Genomic DNA, 22172 nt, shown 5'->3' on the forward strand with positions numbered 1-22172 from the left:
CACCAGATGACACAGCCAAATTTGGGCTCAACATGCTAAGATTTCCCCTATTCTATGGGCTGATCATAACCATTAATGTGGATCCCTAGGAAGTTCCCGAATATCTTTAAGAGTCATTTGTCTCTACTAAAGAAAAGAGCAATGACGTGGGCTGGGACATCACGGCTTCACTCCTATATTCTGCAAGGCCTCTTGGAAGGCTGCTAAGATCAACCCATTTCCTTGAAGCCTTTGTCAACAAGTGATTTTCCTCAAAGAGAACACGGGTCTACAGACATGCCTGTTGGCCTTTGATATAATCTCCATCTTTCACACCTTTTTACAACTGCAAGAAGTAGCAGGGACTTTAGATTTTGGAAATTCTCCCTATTGGCCCTACATTACTGGCTTGTGTCCATGTGCTTGGTGAAATATATTTCCCTCTCCAGCACACTGTGATTTCTAACTGTAACCAGGCACTGCCAATCTTTCCCCTTGCTCCTTGGGATCTACAGTGCAAGTGGAAGGAGCCACAAAACCCAGGTGTTTACAGGAAAAATAGCTCTGCGTACAGATACTCTAAGAGGGGAAAATACACTTAGGGTTTTCAACAATCATATATGCTCCCGATATCCAGGGCTTTGGGGGTACTGATGGAGAATTCTGGCTCATTCTCTGACTACTTTATGGCAGGCACCATCATCTGTATAGAACTTTCATTAAGCGCTGCACATTAAATTTCACCCATGGAGTTGTAGGGGACTGAGGTAAAGAATGGGGATACAGATGTAATTTGTAGATTCTTCAGAAAATCAGAAAATGGCTATATGATGACTTAAAGAAAGTAGCAAAAGGGTTGTAGATATGATCAGGATATTCTTGGGTTTTTTTTTTGGGGGGGGGGGGGACTCTGAACGGCTCTGTGGGTTCTTTCCTTCCTTAAATGGCCTGGCTTCAGGTCACCTCACCACCATCACATGAGGACTAGCAGATGTTAGCTCTACTTCTGGCTCTGGCTCCAGTCCTCTCGTAAGGTTATTTTCAGAGCCAGACCTTCCCCGTGACCCCAGAGAAGGACATGCTTATGTGCCAGTTCCCCAAGTCTTGTCCACGACCTTTATATAAAGAGCAAACCGCCCTGTGATCACATCCCCTCTCCCTATCCTGCTCCAAGAAACCAGGGTGATATTTGCAAAGGCAAAGAGCAAAGGGCAAATATAGCCCCTGACCTGTCACTGAATCCCTTTCCATCAAACATGGCAAGGAATTTGGGAAACCACAAGACCAAACCAGAATGAGGTGACACATGAGAACAGCACAGACACAGGGCAGGAGTCCTCTGGAACATACCAGCTGAAGCATCATTGAAACGCTCTCCCAGGTGGCTTCCCGGATGTGTTCTCCACCATCCACCAGGCCTTGATAACCCTGTGGGGCACATTATACCCATTCAGCTTCTGTCAGGTTTCCCCTTAAACTCCCAGGATTAAGACAGGATCCCGAGCAAGAGGTTCTCTGATAATCAAGCCGCCGCCTCCCATTACTAATTCCTAGATGCTTGTGAGACTGCCACATTTAACACAGTCCAGGGAAGGCAATCTTAACTTTTTCAATACCTTCTTTTAGTTTCTCCCATTCTTGACGTCCTTCCTAAAATTTAATCTTAATTCCTCTTATTCTTAGCTCACCCCATTTCCTCCAATGTGCTTCCCAGGGGAACTATATAACAGATGGTTTTGGTAACAACAGAGGAAAAGAGATGGGAATACTGGAGAGAGAGAGGGAGGAAGGGAGGGAAGGAGGACGGAGAGGAATACAACTTGAAAAGATAAGAGACTAAAAAATGTGAGAGAAGAAAGGGAAATAGACCTTAAGGAAAAATGAGTGGACAAAGAATGAGAAGGAACAGAAAGAAGGAAACCAAAGAGGAGTTAGAACCTCAGAAAGTTAGGCAAACTACAGACACCTAATGAGACTCCTCATTCCTAAGGCTCTATCTCTAGATTATACTCAATTTGCTGTGAAATACTAATTCATTTTAGCTTCTCTCTCTGTTTTAGGGAAGGTGGAAGGAAGACAGTCACTTTTTCCCTTAAATTGAACAGGCAACGTGAGGACCTAGTGTGTCGATCCCCGGGTCCCACATCATTACTGGAGCCAAGAGCAGGGAGGCATGACTGAGGTAGGTAGGGAGCCAAGGCAAATCAGACATTAACAATGTAACTTGGAAGTAAAGAGAAAGCGGGGAGAGGGAAGGAACAGGTTAAGCAGACAATGGAGAAAGAATGATGAAAACAAAGTAGAGGACCAACCTCATGGACAAAGAAGACACGGGCACCAGTAAAGATACCAACTCGAACCACAGCTCTGACAGCAGCATTCATACCTGCAAGGAGGAAAGAAAGAAGTCAGGAAGAGGTTACTCCGAAGTCCTAGACTCTAAGATATGGGACGGTGCTTTTCTTACTTAGGCTTTTCTCTTTTCTAAGTCTTTTGGTCTCTCCATTAACATGAATTACTGCATTCAACGTTAATGTAGCTCCAGACGCTCCAGTTCATCTCCCTCCCTGCCCTGGCCCCCAATCCCACCTTTCCTAAAACTCTTCCTTGCCAGGGCAATCAATAACCTTGAATGTTTATTGTGTTAGATGCTGAAAAGTGTCAAACATCATCTCTTTCAATCCCATCTGCGACCCTGAAGTTGCCTCCATTTTACATATTTGGAAACTGAGGTGCAAAGAGTTCAAGGTCACAAAGCTAGTACTCTTAGAAAACGAATTTGGATCTAAGACCTAAATGCCTAAACTAACACTGACTTCCATGTTATGCCCTCCTAATCCCAATGGCTGTACTAGGCTTTTCCTTGCCTTATGCACTGAATCTAGCCGTCAGGCTTTGGTAGGCTTTTCAGGACAAAGACATGCCTCTCTGAGACTCAGTGACCTGACCAGTCAGTCACAATCTGTTCATGAGTACACCCATTACTGGCTGGTGGATTCTACCAGTCTCATATACATACACAGCTTTTTAGCATCATTTGAGTTGGTATACGTTCCAACATGTACCACAGAGTTGAGATTCTCTTGCTTGTAATGTGCAGAGAGGCTCATGGAGATGTTCAAGGAATCTTAGAGCTATAAGAGATCAACTTCTTGTGAAGCATTCAAGATACACCAGTAATACTTTTATTTCAATCTAAAATCTATTCACATAGTCCTTAACCCTTCCTGGGGAAATATCATATACCAGTGAGCATGAAAGAATCCAGTAACTGGAAAAATCTGCAGCACCAGACTAAAATCATGAACTAAAAACATAAATCAAAGCTATCTGGAAAGGAAGAGAATCAAAAAAGACTACAATGTCTGTTTCTGTTTTTGGTTTTGTTTTGTTTTCTTTTTTTCAGGCTAACAAAGGTTGGGATAACATGGCAATAAGCTCCAAATCAAATCGATGGTCCATTCACTCATTAAACAAATATTTACTGAATGTCTATCATGTTCCTGGCATGATGGCACTGGGGATACAGACATAAAGGACTTGGTAATGGTCCTCAAGACCTGTGAAGAATTATAACATTGTGACAATATGGATCCCTCTGAAGAATTGTATAAAGTATAGTAGGAACAAGGAGAAGGAGCATTGTCTCATTGTCTTGAGACTTAAAGGACAATTTCCTTTTACATCTTTTTGTCAGGTGAACAAACTGGGGAAAAGTGTTCTAGGCAGGGATAATAGCACAAATAAAGGGGAGTGTCAAGAAATAACTTTGGGTAATTTAGTATTATAAGAAATAAAATACAAGATAGAAAGTGGTGAGAGATAAAGCTACACGGGTGGCTAGGCACCTGGGTGCCACACAAAAAAAGTCTGGCTTTTATTCTATGGGCTAGTGTTTGACTAAGGATCCATGGGTGATGGTTTTGTGGGCATGGGCATTTCTCTTGGGAGAAGGTCTATAGCTTTCATTTGATTCTTAAAGAGGTCTGTGATCTAACAAAAAGAAATTGTAGACCATGGAGAATTGCTGAAGGATTTTGAGAGTGGAGGGACAGAATGAGATATATGTATCGAAAAGGTCACTTGGACAATCAGTTAGGAGGACAGATTAAAAGAGGTGACACTAGAATTAGATGGCTATCAGGCAGTATAGACAAAACAAAAAAAATGGGAGAGTGGCATTCAGAAAAACACTGGGATACTGGATAGGAGACACCTAGGTAACAGAAGCAATGAGACTTACATCTAATCAGCGATGTGATTAGACTTCAAAGTTTTGGAGAGGAAGAAGGAAATGTGCATGCCTGACTTCCACACAGGGTAAGACTGTGGTGTAATTAACTGAGCAGAAGCAGGTCTTGATTTGAGAAGATGGGGGTTGGAGATGACACATTCATACTTGGAAACGCTGAGTTTGAAGTTCCTGTGGGACATCCACATGGACTTGGAAGAAACCACGTCAAAAGAATAGGTAGAATTAGGAGGGAAAAGGGCAAGGAAGACCAACATTGAAAGAATGGGCAGGGGATGAGGGGTCCCATGAAAGAAATTAGTAAGGAGCAACAAAAGGCAAAAGGAGAACCAGGACGTAGCAATGCCTTTGAAGTCAGAGTGGACAGTTTCAAGAAGTGAGAGCAGTGCTAAATGCTTCTGATAATTAATCTAAGATAAAAACTGCAGGGCTGGGTTTGTTAGCAAGCGGTTATTGGTGAGCACTGATGTCAAAGCTTATTCATAACATCACTGAGGCAAAGCCCCATGAAGGCTCAAAGTCTAAGTTCACACTCTCAAATTCTGAAGAAATCAAAACTTAAAAATTTGTGAAAGGAAGATGTTTTCAAAAGCTTTAGGAAAAGCCCGTGTGCATGAAAAAAACAAAGTCCATACAAAGTCATCAATGCTTTCGGAAAGATGAATATAAAGCCAACTCAATAACATCAAGACAGATATGAAACTACTGTTTATTTTCTATACTTTCACAAGATCTATGTGATCTTCTGTTGGATACCTAGAGTTCTGGAGTATAAATTTATAATCTTAATAAATAAGGTAAAAACATTCTCCTGAAATGTATAGCTTGGAATGCTGTTTCCTGCTCTTGAGCTGAGTAACGGTAGGGGAGAAAAGATTTAAAAAAAAACAAATGACTTAAAAGGTTTTAAATGTATAGCCAACAACAGATGGTGGGCATGAAATAGCCAAGTCCATTAGGCAGAAGAAAAATTCCACAAGGAAAGAAGATTGTTTCTCTTCTCCCTTTGCCTTCATACCTCAACCCTACCAACCTCAAGAGGTCATCTTTCCTGTCTCTTAATCGTCCCTTAATTTTCCTAGAAATCAAGTTTTAGGACCCCCTTTATGCCCCTGGACTTTAGTTCCCTAGATCAGGGGTCCCCAACCCCTGGGCCACAGACTGGTACTGGTCCACGGCCTGTTAGGAACTGGGCCGCACAGCAGGAAGTGAGCATCTGGCGAGGGAGCAAAGCTTCACCTGCATTTGCAGCTGCTCCCTAGCACCAGCATCACTGCCTCAGCTCCACCTTGGATCATCAGGAATTAGATTCTCATAGAAGCACTGGTCCCTAGTGCCAAAAAAGTTGGGGACCACTGCCCTGGATCACAGATTAGGATATATAGATAGCTTATGCTAGGGAATCTCAGTAATTCTTTGGGCTCCCCTATCCAACTTCATTGGCCTATTATGGCCCCAGGACAGTCCTGGCCAGGCTCTCCTTGGCTGTTCCATGATGCCCTAAATAACCCTCTATAAGCAGCTGTCTGACTTATTAGAAGCAAGATGAAGGATAAGATTACAGGCACCATCCGGGGGGTATTCTGGGTACAGGCAAGGCCTCTGGAGAACATCAGAACATATACTTTTGAGTCTCCAATTACAGCCTGTCAGAAAGAAGCTTTGGGGAGAACTATGGGTGATAGTTCTCTGAGAGAAGAGACAGAAAATAGTAATAAATGACTTGGCTACTACCTTTTTGAAAGCGGATGCCGAAAAGTTTCTACCTTTACTGAACATTGAATAAAAAGAAATTATTTAATTCCAACGTGAGAAATAAATAGTAGATGTGAATTACACTTTCTGATGGATACGTAAATAGAATAGTGATCCAAAGGAATAATAGAATCCCTGTTCTTGAAAACCTGTAAAAATAGGATGAACATGCATTTGGAATGGACAGCTTATCTGAAAACACAGGGTTAGCGCAAATGACTGAGATCCTTTCCAGCAAAATATGCTGATTTCATAAGGCCATAAGTGGCATGGTTTAGGTGGGGCTGGGCTGGAATGGGAATTAGGATTTGGTACCTAATCAGTCTAGCTTCTGAACTCAAGATGTCTCACTCCTGGCCACTCTTCTACTTCAAAAGGTTATTAGCTTTGCTAAGCTCAGAGAATGACAGAGCTGTGGCCTCCATGGACTTTACAGAGCCCAATCTCACTTTCCCATGTGGCCCACTGCCTCTAAGGAAAACACATTTCTCTGCTCTCTCCCTGGAGGAACCAGGGACCAGTAAACTTATCTCTGAGTACGCTGCTTCTGTTTTTGAGCCGCTCCTTCAGTTGGGACCTCTTAGCTCTCCTTTGAGTTTTCTGCTTTGCTTCCTCACCTCCCTGGAATTTTACCCTCTACCACTCTCAGTCCCTACTAGCATGCACCTGTGATGTTATGTGGACACACAGTAGTCTATCTCCCTGAGTACACTGTGTCTGTCACCAAATCCCATAGGCTTTGTTCCAGTTGGTCCCTCCAAAAAATCAGCTTATCAACAGACCTTCCTTCCACAGAAGATGATCCTTCTCTTAAAGCAAGGCAGTCGTCATCTCTGTAACACCAGGGTCTCCCTGCTCAGGATAAGAAGCTGGAAGGGCTCTGCTGCTCTTAGATCCAAGTTAAGTCCTAGGCCTTTTTCTTCTTTTTGCTTTTTTTACCTCTTTCCATTCCCAAAGAGCCTTTTCTTTTCATAATTTTATAACTCTGTTTTGCTCATTTGGATTTTATAGTAGGTTCTTGCTTCTCCTAATCTGACAGTCCGATTCCATAGGCCATCCTACCAAGGTTTTAGGATCAACACTCAGACTTTATGTTGTAAAACTTGGTATTAACATGGAATTCTTTCCAGGAGAAAAGAGAGAAGCGACAGATGCCAGGTCAGTAGTCTCTACAGCCTCAACCAGGGGCTCTGCATTCCTAATCTGGCCACTAGTCTTAAACTCAGGCCTCTGCGCCCTCTTTCCTCAGCTTCCTCATTCTAGCATTTTCCTATTCATAATGTCTATCACACTTACAATTAAATGAACATTAGTTTAAAGTACACTTAAAGTCCAGCTTTAAGAATAAGAAGGACCCTAGGGGCAAAGACAACATGTGACTTTTTCATTAATATGTCCTGAGTGCCTACCATCCTGCTTGGGGTACAGCCGATGCTCAATAGTTCACTTTATATTTAATTAGTAATATACTTATTGAGAACTTACTATGTACCAGGCACTGTTCTAAGTCCTTGAGTTGAATGAAGAGTTCAGTTTCTTGAAATCTATCTTCTCTGAGATGTTTTCCCTGGTTAATCCAACTGGGGGCTATCATTTCATTATATAAGCAGATTCTACTTGGTTATTATTATTTATGTGCCCTCCATAAGAATTCTAGTAACATGTGATATCTTTTCTCATTAAAGTAAGTTCCCAAAGGAGATCAACTTCTTCGCAACATATGAGACAGGGCTCCCTATGAAGTGGCTACTTAACACAAAGTCTAGGAAAGCCTAGGTACAGAGAGGAGGGGAGACTTACTATAGTCTCTTTCTTTCTCTCACAGTCTCTGTGTCCTAGAATCTCTTTCAGAGAGATTCTGCCTCTCTTCAATGTATTATAAATTAGAATATACAAAATCATCAAAGGAGATAAAAAGTAAAAAAAAATTACACGTCCCCTATCTCCCACTTCGATTTTCCATATACCTGATTCTTCTGAGTCCTGGGTTTCTTAGACTCAACCCAGAAATGGGTTCTCTCTGGCTTTCTTCCCACCTGCCCACCCTCACCATGGATCTGTACTGAATAACTGCTGCTATTCTGCATGTTCACAGGCTAAAGGGATGGAAGAGGAGGAAAGGCCAGGAAAAACAGAGAGGGAAACAGACCTGTGTCTAGTGGGATATGAGCTGTAAGAGTGGGGTGCCTGACCCTGGTCAGAGCAGGTTCTGTAGAGATCAGAACTGATCCTGAAGATCTAGCTGGAGCTCACCAAATACCATTTCTAGGTCTCCCCCTTTCCCCTCATTTCCAATGTACTTGTAGTGAATCCACCTACTGCCTTCTCAACAATTTTATCTCTTTTAGTTTCTTTCTTTCCAATGTCAGAGAAAACACCAGGTATCAAAGGACCAAAACCATCCCACATCTTCAGAGAAACAGAAAGTTTTGTGAAGATTTGGGTACACAAAAGTAGAACAAATAGAATCCAAAGCACGTGAAGACTTAGACCTGAAAGCTTTTTAGGAAAGCCCAGAATATTCCAGTGTGAATCTACAGCAGGAGGATATTAAAGGAGGATAGTTCTGTTCTACAGGTTAGGGGGAGTCAAGAAACTCAAGGGGCCCTATTTGCCATGTCTTTTTGTCACTAATCGAGCAGGGCCCTCCTCCTTACCTTGGGCATCTCCACCAGAGGTTAACACGGCGATGGCTTTGCCGATCCCCAGGGTCCTGGCTGCATGATGCTCTTCATGGGTCATGATCCACTCTAGAATTCAAGAGAATGTTCAGTTAAGACACAGCTGGATCAAGGTGCTACAAGGTCTGGAAATGGCTGTTCGACTGGATAGAACCACCTCAGTCAGTCAGGCTCTCCCACTATACTAAGTCTGGGCTGTGCAGCCAGAGAACTTGGACTACTTCCAGAGGGGAGCCCCACCCTCACAGAGTGACAGGCTGAAATGTCACAGTAATCAAGCCCAAGACTGCAAAAGTCCTGGCTAATCCCTTGCACTCTAATTGGAGCCTTTTTGGATAATAAGCAAAGGTCAAGAAGAAGGGCAGTTGACTAGGAATAAGAAAGGAAGGAGGAAAGTTAAGTTAGTCTCAAGGATTCCTCCTTTTTAATGAAGGGAAGGACTGTTGCAGAGGACAGAAATCAGATGAGAACCAGCAAGTGGAAGCAAAAAAGTGAGGGGAGTTGGGTTATGGTTAAAATTAGAGTTGGGTGTTATAAAACTGGGCTAAATTTGAACTGGAGTTTGAGGCTATAAAAACACTAGAGCTTTGGCAAGTTAACAGTGTCAGGCTCAGGAATCGTTAAGGACTTTCTATGGCTTTCCCCATCCCCACTCTGGCTCTCTGCCTTCTGAGCATCTCTTGACCCTTTGTTTTCAGGCCTTGCCCCTCACACTACATGCTATCAAATGAGAAGAGTAACACAAAAATCTCTGTCACTTATACACAGATATGTACACATGCCATGTGGACACCTTCGTGTTTTTTGTCCTTAGGACTTATCTCTTTCAAACGCACTGCTATGAAACCTACAAGACATACTTTGTATCCACAAAATGCCAATGAAATCATCACTCTTCCAGTTATCCAGGCTCAAATCCGTTGTTTTAAAATTTTTCTCTCCTCCTTATTCTCAGAATCAAAAGTTACCAAATCCTATTATTCTCTTTTCTTATCATCCCTTATCCTTCACTTCTTTTCTATCCTCACTGCTTTCTCTTACCACCTGAACTGCCAACAACAAAATGCTATCCTTTTTATATAGCCTTCCTAGACTTGTCTCTCTCCCTTCTATTTCCCTTCTCCACTCTATTAGAGACACAAGCTAAACCTTCATGAGAAGGTCATAGACCCCTGAGGCCCCAGTGGAAAGAGGATTCATTCACATGAAAAGGGCTGATGACCTTTAAGCACAGCTTGTTTCTGCTGTGAATCTGGGGAAATCAGGGCACTTGCTGATAAAGACATAGGTCACATAAACACATAGATCCATGTACATGCCAAAAAAAATATATGCAATGATACACTCATGAAGACATACATACACAAATGCACATAGGGTTGAGAGATACAGATTCATAGACATAACTTCATATAATCAGTGCTGACAGATAAAGTCCAAACTTCTTGGATTGGCATCCATGATCTAGCCCTTGCCTAAAGACTGAATCTTTGCTCCCACGAATTCTCTATTCTGTTATCACTTGAACATTACTTTGCTCCTCCCCACTTTTGTGCCTGGGAACACTGCATTCCTTTTCCAGAAGGCTATTCAGTTCTTTATTGATCTGTGGGTCTTTTCCACAGATTAATACCCCATTCCATCACTTAAGACCAATTCTAGTCGCACCGTTATTAAACCTACTAAGCATTTACAGATTACCACAGTTCAAGAAGGGCTTCTTTTTGGACCTCCTCTAATCACATGTTGTCTGGAACTGGATCATTTATATAGCACTTAAATACTACTTTATGTAGTATTTTAAGTGCTTATTATGTATTGAAAAGAAAGTTAGACTGGCTCAGGGGTCAGCAAATTACAGCCCACCAGCCAAATCCAGCCTTTCTCATGGTTTGGTATGGCAGCAAACTAAGTAAGGCTTTTAAGTTTTTAAATGGCTGAAAAAAAATTTTTCATGACAGGTAAAAACCCTATGAAATTCAAACTTCTGTGTCCATACCACTTCCATCCTTTGACATATTATCTATGGCTGCTTTTGTGCCACAACAGCAGAGTAATTATTGCTGTAAAGACTGGGTAGCCTACAAAGCTTAAAATATTTATCATCTGGCCTTTCACAGGAAAAGTCTGCAGACCTATGCGATAGAAGATTGCTAAAGTCATTGTCCCTAACTAGACTGAAAACTCTTTCAGGGAGGGAACATGTTCATTTTTAAAAACCCTCCCACAGCCTACAGAAGCCTAGCAAAGTCTGTATACATAACAGGAATTCAATAAATACTTGTTGTAAGCATTAACGAACTGATGAACAACACAAAATGCATATAAATATATGAATAGTTTTAAATGTTTAGATACAGCTCCATAGCCTCTGTACCTTCTAATGTATACAGATACAAATAGGACCTAAGGAAGTATATAGTGCCAAATAGTGAAATATAAACACATGTGGATAGAGACACTCTCCTATTTACATAGTGTTCATGTCTAAGTTTCTACTGTTCTCAAAAAAGGAAAGACTAAGTGTCTGATGCAAATAGGAAGGCAAAAATTTGAAAAGAAAAGAACAAAACACATGAGTATGCTGATCCCTTTTACCATGAGATTTTTCCTTCTCATTCTCTCTGGGAGCTCGTCACTGATAGAAACCCACACAGGGATATTCCACCCCTGGGGGCTTCCGTAAAGGAGAGAATTCACCATAACAAGGGGAAGGTTAGAAGTACTGATGGCAAAAAAAGGCTCAGATTTTTCTCCTACATCTCCAAGGCAATTGTAGAGGCACAGGACACAGAAATGCACGCAGATCCACATATAAGCATCCTTTATAGATACATAGTGACACACACGTAGATATAAAGACATTAAAACGTAAACATAAAATCACATGTGTGTAGAGAAGCACGCCGGAGAGAGAATTACAGAGAGGCAGCATCGTAGGTGCACTGATTTGAATAGGATGAGTGCCAGGATGGGAGTCGGACAGTCAAGGGCAATGAGGTTTGAACACCACCCCACCCATCCCCGATTCCCAGGGAACCAGGCTGTGCGCGCACGTCGAGGGACAGGAGCCAGGGGGCTAGGGCTTTTCATGACTGCTCTACCCATCCCCCCTCTAGGCTCCTGCTTCTAATGCCACACCACCTCTCCTCTTTCCTGCTGCTCCTTTCAGTTCTCCCCACCGCCTCCTCCCAACACGTTCATTTCCATCACGCTCTCGGCTTTCCCCCCGGCTCGTTACCCAAGGGCCCTTCTTGCCTTTTAGTCTTAGCTCTTCTCGGCCGCGGGTTCTTTGCACGCTGTCCTTGGGGAAGGGGGGAGGGGAGCTTGGCGAACACAGGGAGGAGCCAGGTGGAGGCAACAGGGAGGGGAAAGAGGAGAGGCTTCCCAACTCTCACTGGCCGATGGCTCCGCCTCCTCCTTTTCTCCTTTCTCCTCCCCTTCCTCCTCCCCCTAAGAACGCTTCTCAGATAACCCTTCGGCTTAGTTTCTTCACTCTCCAGAGGATTGTCGGGCCTTCATATCTATCTCAGGAGCTATCATCTCCTGCATGCAGTGGGAATCAGAAATTATTCAGTTGCTTCTCTTGTCAGCAGAGACATTTTTTGCTAGCCTGACTGCCTGAGACTCCTTGCATTCAAGAATCCTCAGCAACTGATAATAACCTCTGCCTCCGGCCCTATCCATTGTCTCCCACCTTTGTCATTCTGAAGGAACATTTGTTGGAAGGCCGTGTGTCAGGTTTTAGATGCTGAGAGATGAAAAGATAAATGAAACAGAGTCCCTGCCCCTGAGGAACATTAAACATTGGTATTTACCCTGGAGGGACCTCAAAAACTACATTTAAAAGTACGTTACCCTTCTCATAGAAAATACAGAAAAGCTAGGTAGGAATGCGAGTACCAAGAGGATACTGCTGGGGTAACCCCCTCTCCTGCCTGCAGTAAGAGAAAGTGCAGGCTTCTGGTGGTGAAGCCAGCATATCTGCAGGGCTGTAGGACCCACCTTGGGAACATGGATCAAGCACTCCCAGAGTAAGAGGTGGTGCATCCTTTACTCAAACCCGCTTTACTCCTTCCTGCTCTCCACCTGGCTTTTTTTTTCGGTGTGCTCCTCAGTCGTCTCCCTCGCGGTTTCTGCTGTCTTTCCTCTTGCTTATTTGTTTCTGCCCCTGCTCACTCTGGCCACAAACAATAGGAATGCAAGTGACTAGGAGATAAACCATTTGACCACACAAAATTAACTTTTGTGCTGCAAAAGTTACCATCAAAAAGTTAAGACGACAACCCATGGAATAAAAGAAAAATTTTGCCAATCATACGTCTGATAAATGACAGATATCCAAAATATATAAATAACTCTTGTAACTCAATGATAAAGAGATAATGACCCAATTTAAAAATGAGCAAAGGATCTGAACAGATACCTCACCAAAGAAGATATACAGATGGCAAATAAGTATATGAAACAACGCTCAACATCGTATGTCATTTACCATGAACTGCAAATTAAAATAGTGAGATACTGCTACAATCTATTAGAATGGTCAAAAAACAAACCACCACCACCACCACGACCATCACCACCACCAACAACAAAACTCGTCAATACCAAATGCTGACAACAGTGTGGAGGAGCAACAGGAACTCTCATTCCTTGTTGGTGGGTTTGCAAAATGGTGCAGTCATTTAAAAAGACAGTCTAGCAGTTTCTTACAAAGCTAACTAATATAATCCATCAAGACAAGAAAAGACAGGGAGGAAACTTAAATACATATTGCTTAGTGAAAAAACCCAGTCTGAAAACTCCATATACTGTATGATTCCAACTATAAGAAACTCTAGAAAAGGCAAAACTATAGAGATGGTAAAAAGATCAGTGGTTGCTAAAGCTTGGAGTAGAGAGAGAGAGATAAATAGGTGCAGTACGATAGATTTTTAGGGCTGTGAAATTATTCTGTATGGTGCTATAATGGTGAATACATGACATCATGCATTGTCAAAACTTATAGAATTGTACAACACAAATAGTGAAGCATAATGTGAACTATGGACTTTAGTCAATAATAAGGTATCAGTATTGGTTCATTAATTGTAACAAATGTACCACACTAGGGCAAGATGTTAATAATAGGAGAAACTTAGCAGAAAATAGAGAGCATATATAAAAACTCTCTGTACGGTACAATTTCCTCAAATTTCTGTAAGCCTAAAACTAACAAATAAAGTCTATTAATTTAAAAATACATTCCGTTCAATGAAATATCAAATAAAACTGTGATATTAAAACAAAAAAACGGGAAAGAGTTTGAATAGACATTTCTTGAAAAAAGATATACAAATAATAAATAAATAAGCACATGAAAATGTTCTCAAGATCACTAATCATTAGGGAAATGCAAATGAAAAGCACAAAGACAGTCTCTTTTATGCCATTAGAATGCCTATTATTAAAAAAAAAAAAGGAAAATAACTTTTGGAGAATATGTAGACAATTTGGAACATTTGCGTACTAGTCAATATGGAAAATAGGTTAAGTTTCTCAAAATTTTAGACAGAGATTTATCATATGACCTAGCAATTTGATTCCAAGGAAAATGAAAACATGTACACACACAGACATGTATACCAATGTTCATAGCAGCTTTATTCATAAGAGGCAAAAAGTAGAAACAGCCCAAATGTCTATCAACTGATGAACAGATCTATAAAATGTGCCATATCCATACAATAGAATGTTTCTTGGCAATAAAAAGAATGAAGTACTGGTACATGCTGCAACACAGATGAACCTTGAAAACATTGTGCTAACTGGAAGAAGACAGTCACAAAAGACCACATATCATTTGATTCCCTTTATGTAAAATGTCCAGAATAGGCAAATCTATAGAGATAGAAAGTACAGTCACAGTTGCCCAGGGCTGCAATAAAATAAGGAATAACTGCCAATGGGTACAGAATTTTTCTTTTTTTTTGGTGGGTGATGGAAAAGTCTTAAACTTAGAGTGATTGCATAACTCTATGAATATACTAAAATGACTATTGAATTGTACACTTTAATTTTAATGAAGTGAAGCTTATAAGTTATTTCTTTCATGGATCGTGTCTTTGGTATTGTATCTAAAAAGGCATCACCATACCCAAAGTCATGTAAGTTTTCTTCTATGTTATCTTCTAGGAGTTTTATAGTTTTGCATTTTACACTTAAGTCTATGATTTATTTTAAGTTAGTTTTTGTGAAGTGCTAAGGTCTGTATTTAGACTTTTTTTTTTTTTTTTGCACATGGATATTCAGGTGTTCCATCACCATTTGTTGGAGAGACTGTCTTTGTTCCATTGTATTGCCTTGGCTCCTTTATCAAAGATCAGTTGACTATATTTCTGAGGTCTATACCTGGGCTCTCTATTCTGTTCCACTAACCTGTCTGTTCTTTCACCAATACCACACTATCTCGATTACTACAGCTTTATAGTAAGTCTTGAAATTGAGTAGTGTCAGGCTTCCAACTTTGTTCTTCAGTATCAAGTTAGCTATCATGGGTCTTCTGTCTTTCCACATTGACTTTAGAATTAGTTTGTTGATAACATAACCTGCTGGAATTTTGATTTGTATTCTATTAAATGAATAGATCAAGTTGGGAAGAACTGACATCTGGACAATATTGAATCTCCCTACCTGTGAATATGGAATATCTTTCCATTTATTTAGTTCTTTGATTTCATTCATCAGGTTTTTTGTTTGTTTGTTTCCCTCATAAAGATCTTGCATATATGTTATTAGATTTATCCCTAAGTATTTCACCTTTAGGTTGCTAATGTGAATGAAATCATGCTTTCAGTCTCAAATTCTACTTGTTCATTGTTGATACATAGAAAAGCAATTGACTTTCACATATTAACTTATCATTCAATCTTGCTATAATAGCTTATTAGTTCTAGAAGTTTTCTATTGATTCGTTCAGATTTTCTACATAGATGATCATATCATGTGTAAACCAATATGGCTTTATGTCTTCCTTCTCAATCTGTATACTTTTTATTTCCCTTTATTGCCTTATTGAATTGGCAAGGACTATTGCCAAGGACTATTGCTAACATTGTAAAATGTTGAAAAAGAATGGTGAGAGGGAATATCCTTGCCTTGTACCTAATTTTAGTGGGAAAGCTTCAAGTTTCTCATCTTTAAGTATGATGTTAGCTGTACATTTTTTGTAGAGTCTTTATCAAGTTGAGACAGTTCCCCTATAGTCCTAGCTTACTGAGAATTTTTACCATAAATGAGTTTTGGATTTTGTCAGATGCTTTTTCTTCATCTATGAATGTAAACATGTGATTTTTATATTTTGGTCTGTTTAAGTGATAGATTATATTAACTGATTTTTGAATGTGGAACCAGCCTTGCATACCAATAAATCCCCTTGGTCATGGGGTATAAGTCTTTCTATACTTTTTAAATACATTTGTTTTATAGATTTGATTTATTAACATTTTGTTAAGAATTTTTACATCTATGTTCATAAGAGATATTGATCTGTAGTCTTCCTGTAATGTCTTTATCTGGTTTTGGTATTATAGTAAGCCTGGCCTCATAGAATGTTAGGAAATATTCTCTGCTTCTATCTTCTGAAAGTGGTTATAGAGAATTAGTTCTTTCTTTTTTGGAAGGTTATTAATTATTGATTCCATTTTTAAAATAAATATAGGCCTATTCATATGGCGTATTTCTCTCTGTGTGAATTTTGGCAGATTGTGTTTTTTCAAGGAATTGATCTATTTCATCTAGGTTATCAAATTTGTGGGCACGGAGTTCATAATATTCCTTTATTATCCTATTAATGTCCATGGAATCTGTAGTGATGTCACCTCATTTCATTTCTGCTCTAATTCTTATTTCCTTTCTTCTGATTACTTTAGATTTAATTTATTCTTCTTTTTCTAGTTTTCTAAAGTGGAAACTTAGGTTACTGAGTTGAAATCTTTTCTAATATGCGAATTCATATTAGAAAAGCACTGCTTCTGCTGAATCCTATAAATTTTGATAAATCATGTTTTCATTTTCGTTTAGTTCAAAATATTTTAATTATCTCTTGAGATTTCTTCTTTGACCCATGTGTTATTTAGAAGTGTGTTATTTAAGAGTATTTGGGGATTTTCAGTTATTGTTCTATTACTGACTTTTAATTTAATTCCATTGCTGCCTGAGAGGCACTGTTTAATTTGCTCTTTTAAATTTGTTAAGACATGTTTTATAGCCCAGACTGTGGTCTATCTTGATGAATGTTCCATGGAAGCTTGGAAAATGTGTATTCTGCTGTTATTGGATGCATCGTTTATGTCAATTATATCCAGCTGATTGATGGTGTTTTTGAATTCAACTATGTTCTTACTGTTTTCTGTCTGCTGGATCTGTTCAAGAGAGAGGTGTTGAATTCATTCTGATAGTGAATTCATCTATTTATCCTTGCGGCTCTATCAGTTTTTGCCGTATGGAGCTCGACACTGAATTAGGTGCTTACACATTAAGAATTGTTATATCTTGAGGAAGGGGATGTAAAGTACACCATAAGGAAATACAGTCAATAATATCGTAATAATTATGTATGGTGTCAGGTGGGTACTAGATTTATAGGGTGATCACTTTGTAAGTTATATAAATGTCTAATCATCATGTTGTACTCCTAAAACCAATATATGCAAACTGTAGTTGAAAAAAATTATTTAAAAAATAATACAAGATGCAAAAAAATTATTACGTCTTTTTGGAGAATCAACCCCTTTATCATTATGTAATGCCCTTATTTATCCCTTCTTTATCCCTGATAACTTTCCTTACTTTGAAGTCTGCTGTGTCAAAAATTAATATAACTTTCTTTTGGTTAGTATTAACATGGTATGTTTTTCTCTATCCATTTATTTTTTAATCTACATGTATCTTCATATTTAAAGTGGGTTTCTTATAGACATCACATAGTTGTCATGTTTTTTGATCCACTCTAACAATCTGTCTTTGAATTGGTGCATTTAGATCATTAACATTCAAAGTGATTATTGAAATAGTTGGATGAATATTTACCATATTCATTATTATTTTCTATTTGTTGCCCTTGTTGTCTGTTCCTATTTTTGCCTTCCACTCTTTTTCTGCCTTTTGTGATTTTAGCTGAGCATTTCATATGACTTACTCTCCTTTCTTAGCACATCAGTAATGCTTACTTTTTAGGGTTTCTCTAGAGTTTAAAATATACATTTATAATTAATCCAAGTTCACTTTTGAATAACACCATACCACTTTAGAGCAGCGTAAGTATCTTATAATAACAAAATAATCCCAGTTCCTCCCTCCTGTCCCTTTATCACCATTCATTGCACTTATCTATAAACATACATAAGCATATGTATATAATATACACCTGAGTATACATACCAAAATATGTTGTTACTATTCTGAACAAACTTATTTGTCAGATCACTTAAGAACAAGAAAAATAAAAGTTTTTATTTTATCTTCCCTTATTCCATTTTTTTACTCTATTTTTTAAAATGTATTTCTACAGTTTTTCTGTGATTTTTCCCCCCAGCTTTATTGAAATATAATAGACAATTAGTTGCTGGTTGTATAATTAACATTGTACAATTCAATAAGTTTTTTTCAGTTATAGCTAGCATACAATAATATGTTAGTTTCACTTGTACAGCTTAATGATTAGAGATCTATATAACTCACAAAGTGATCATCCCACTAAATCTAGTGCCCCCTACTCCCCCTTATATATTTGTTACAACATTATTAACTATTTTCTTTATGCTACACTTTATATCTCCATGTCTATTTTGTAACTATCTATTTGTACTTAATCCCTTTCCTCTTTTTTTTTGCCGTCTCCCCAACTCCCCTCCTATCTAGCGGCCCTCAAAATATTCTCTGTATCTATCAGTTTATTTCCATTTTTGTTGTTGTTTTTATTTTGTTTTTTAGATTCCACAGGGATGTGAAATCATGTGATATTCGTCTTTCTCTATCTGACTTAATTCATTCAGTTCAATACCCTCTAGGTCCATCAAGGCAATATCTTTTTCCATCCTCTTCCTTTTAATCTGCATGTCTTTTAATCTGAAGTGAGTCTCCTGTAGGCAATATATGTAGAGGTCTTATTTTCTTATCCATTCAGCCACTCTATCTTTTTGTTGAAGCACTTAATTCTTTTACATTTGAGGTACTTGTTAATAGGAATGTAGTTATTACCATTCTTTATTCCTGTTTTCAATACATGTTTTTTCTTCCTAAAGTAGTCTCTCCAATATTTCTTGTATTACTGGTTGGTGTTGATAAATTTCTTTAGCTTTTTTTTTGTCTGGGAAGCTCTTTATCTGTCCTTCGACTCTAAATGATAGCTTTGCTGGATAAAGTATTCTTTGGTTGTAGATTCTAGGTTTTCATCATGTCGAATATTTTTTGTGAAGCCCTTCTGTCCTGCATTGTTTCTTTTGAGAAATCGGCTGCCAGTCTTATGGGTGCTCCCTTGTAGATAACTGCTTTTCTCTTGCTGCTTTTAAGATTTGTATTTAATTATAATGTGTCTTGGCGTGGGCCTCTTTGGGTTCCTGGTTTTTGGGACTCTCTGAGCTTCCTGAGGTTGTATGTCTATTTCCTTTACCAGGTTAGGGAAGTTTTCCATCATTATTTCTTCAAATAACTCTTCAACTTCTTGTTTTCCTTCAGGTACCCCTATGACATAGATATTTTTACATTTAACTGTGTTTCATAGGCTCCTTAAATTATTATTATAGTCTTGGCTTCTTTGCTCTTGCTGTTCTGATTGAGTGTCCTTGGCTTCCCCATCCTCTGTATCGGTGGTTTGATTCTCTTCTTTATCCAATCTGTTGGTTCCCTCTAATACAGTCTTCACCTCAGATAATGTGTACTTCATTTCTGACTGGTTCCCTTTTATAATTTTCATTTCCATTTTTGTTTTTATCTCTTTATTAAAGTTCTCACTAAATTCATCTACATTTCCCCTAAGTTCATTGAGCATCTTTATAATCAGCGTTTTGAACTCTGCATCTGTTAGATTACTTGACTCAATTATTCCTGGATCTCTGTTCTGTTCTCTCATATGGTTTCTGCTTCTTTGTCTTCCCATTTTGGCTGCTTTTCTTTGCTTGTTTCTATGTACTAAGCAAAGCTCCTAAGTCTTCCAGTCTTATTAGCATTGGTTTATGTAGTAGGTGTCCAAGTGGCAAAGTCCTGAGAAGGAGTTCAGCTGCAGGCCAAATTTAGCCCAGGCTTCTGCCCCTCCTGGGCCACCTGTTAAGATTTAGCAAGCAAATCTCAGATGCTGTGCTTATAGTTGCCTCAAGAAACCGTGCCAGAAAACAAGGCCAGCTGCCACCAGTGTGAGTCTTGGCGCTGCTCAGCAAGGAGCACCTGACTCGTCAAGGACACAACTGGATGTGGCTTAGCTGGGGTCGCAAGTGGGGCAAGGCAGAGTTTCATGGAATCCTCTGGGTGGAGCAACCTGTTATCCAGTTTGATGACATCTCAGCTATGGCAGGGCTGCCTGCACACACTGGAGGCAAGGTGGGGGGAAGGCTCAATAGAGGAACAATGGATACTGCTGGCACTTCTGCTCTGGAGAGAATCTTGCCTCTATTCCTCACTCCAACTGAATGTCCCCCTGTAAGTCAATGGTGCCCTCCCTGCTCCTGTGCAGCCAATCTGGAACTGGTGCTCAGAGCGAGCAGGTCCCTTACTATGAAAGTCTGCTCATGGACAAGGCCCCTTTAAGAGGTGTCTGCAGCTGCTGGCTGCCAATGCTATAGCCTGTGTCCCACTAGCCACTAGGGACCAGGCAGCCTCGTGTCTTCATCCTCTCCTACCTTCAATGATTAATTATTTCTCTCCCTAGTTCTAGTGCTTCTGTTCATCTAAATCCCAGGTGACTTTCCTTGCTGTTTGCTCAGTGTTTCTGTCTTTGATTTGGTCGCAAGAGAGGTGAACAAAGCCTCTGTCATCTATGCCATTTTTGATGTGTCCCACTTATTCCATTTTTAAAGTGAATTTTTTAAAATTAAAATTATTGGGGTGATACTGGTTCACAAAATCAAATAAGTTTCAAGTGTACAATTCAATAATGTCATATATATTGCATCGTGTGTTCACCACCCAAAGTTAGATTTCCTTCTGTCACCAAATTTTTGACCCCTACTTATACCATTTTTGATGCTCTTCTTTTCTTCATGTAGATCCAAGTTTCTACTTCCCTTCCCTTGAAAGAACTTCTATTAACATTTTATGCAAGGCAGGTCTACTGGCAACAAATTCCCTCAGTTTATGTTTGTCTGAGAAAGTCTTTATTTCTCCTTCACTTTTGAAAGATAGTTTTGCAGGGTACAGAATTCTAGTTTGGTGGTTTATTCTCTCAACATTTTAAGTATTTCACTTCACTCTCTTCTTGCTTGCATGGCTTCTGAGGAGAAATAAGACATAATTTCCATCTTTTTTCCTCCATAGGTAAGATGTTTTTTCCCTCTGGCTCTTTTCAGCATTTCTCTTTATCTTTTCCTATAATTTGAAAATGATATGACTACATGTATTTTTGTTTGTTTGTTTTTGCATTCATCTTTATCTTGTTTGGTATTCTCTAAGCTTCCTGGATTTGTGGTTTGATATCTGACATTAATTTGAGGGAAATTCTCGGTCATAATTTTTTAAAATATTTCTTCCGCTTTTTCTCTCTTTTCCTTCTGGCAGTCCTATTGAATGTATGTCACATCTGTTGTGGTTGTCCCACAGTCCTTGGAAAACTTGTTCTCTTTGATTTTTGTTTTTTGAGAATTGTATTAATATATCCTCCAGCTCAGATATTCTTTCCTTGGCCATGTTCAGTCTACTACCAAGCCCATCAGAAGCATTCTTCATTTCTGTTATGCTATTTTTTTATCTCCAGTATTTCTCTTTGGTTCTTTCTTAGCATGTCCATCTCTCTGCTTACACTGCACATCTGTTCTTGCATATTATCTATTTTACCCATTAGAGCCCTTAGCACATTAATCATAGGTGTTTTAAATTCCCTATAATTCCAACATCCCTGCCATGTCTGATTCTGATGCTTACTCTGTCTCTTTAAATTGTTGCCTTTTTATGTATGGCTTGTAATTTTTTCTTGATACCCAGATACGATGTACTGGGTAAACAGAAATAAATAAACCTTTAATATGTGGTAGTGAGGTGTAGGGGGAGGGAAAGCATTCTATAGCCTTATTATTAGGTTTCAGTCTCTTAGTGAGACTGTCATTGGATTGTGAACTTCGAAAGCATTTCTCAGATCTTTTTCCTTTTCCTCAGGTGAGACAGAATAACCAAAGTGGGTTAAAATTGGGTATTCTTCTTCCTCAAGTCAGTTAGTCTCTGATAATAACCCAGCCAGTTAGGCTCTGGCTAACTAGTTTCCCCTGAGGACAGGCTTTGTTAAGTAAGACAGGGTACTCTGGCATATTTCAAAATGG

At 39.3% G+C, this 22172-nt stretch overlaps 1 protein-coding gene across 2 annotated transcripts in view; it reads right to left on the reverse strand.

Moving 5' to 3' along the window:
* The window catches only part of PFKM (phosphofructokinase, muscle), a 44524-nt gene that overhangs the window by 11463 nt on the left and 10889 nt on the right, over positions 1-22172 (reverse strand). The window contains exons 1-4 of one of the 2 annotated variants that reach the window (XM_036236345.1): positions 11926-12049; positions 8644-8736; positions 2292-2365; positions 1330-1407 (exon numbers count right to left, since the gene is read on the reverse strand). In XM_036236345.1, the coding sequence (XP_036092238.1) occupies positions 1330-1407; positions 2292-2365; positions 8644-8728 (237 nt within the window). In that variant the 5' untranslated portion in view covers positions 8729-8736; positions 11926-12049. Of the gene's footprint in view, positions 1-1329; positions 1408-2291; positions 2366-8643; positions 8737-11925; positions 12050-22172 lie in introns of those variants that run through there. The other variant, XM_036236346.1, reaches the window with a different exon arrangement.

The sequence above is a fragment of the Rousettus aegyptiacus genome, unplaced genomic scaffold, assembly GCF_014176215.1.
Source record: "Rousettus aegyptiacus isolate mRouAeg1 unplaced genomic scaffold, mRouAeg1.p scaffold_m13_p_2, whole genome shotgun sequence".
Lineage (NCBI taxonomy): Eukaryota > Metazoa > Chordata > Mammalia > Chiroptera > Pteropodidae > Rousettus > Rousettus aegyptiacus.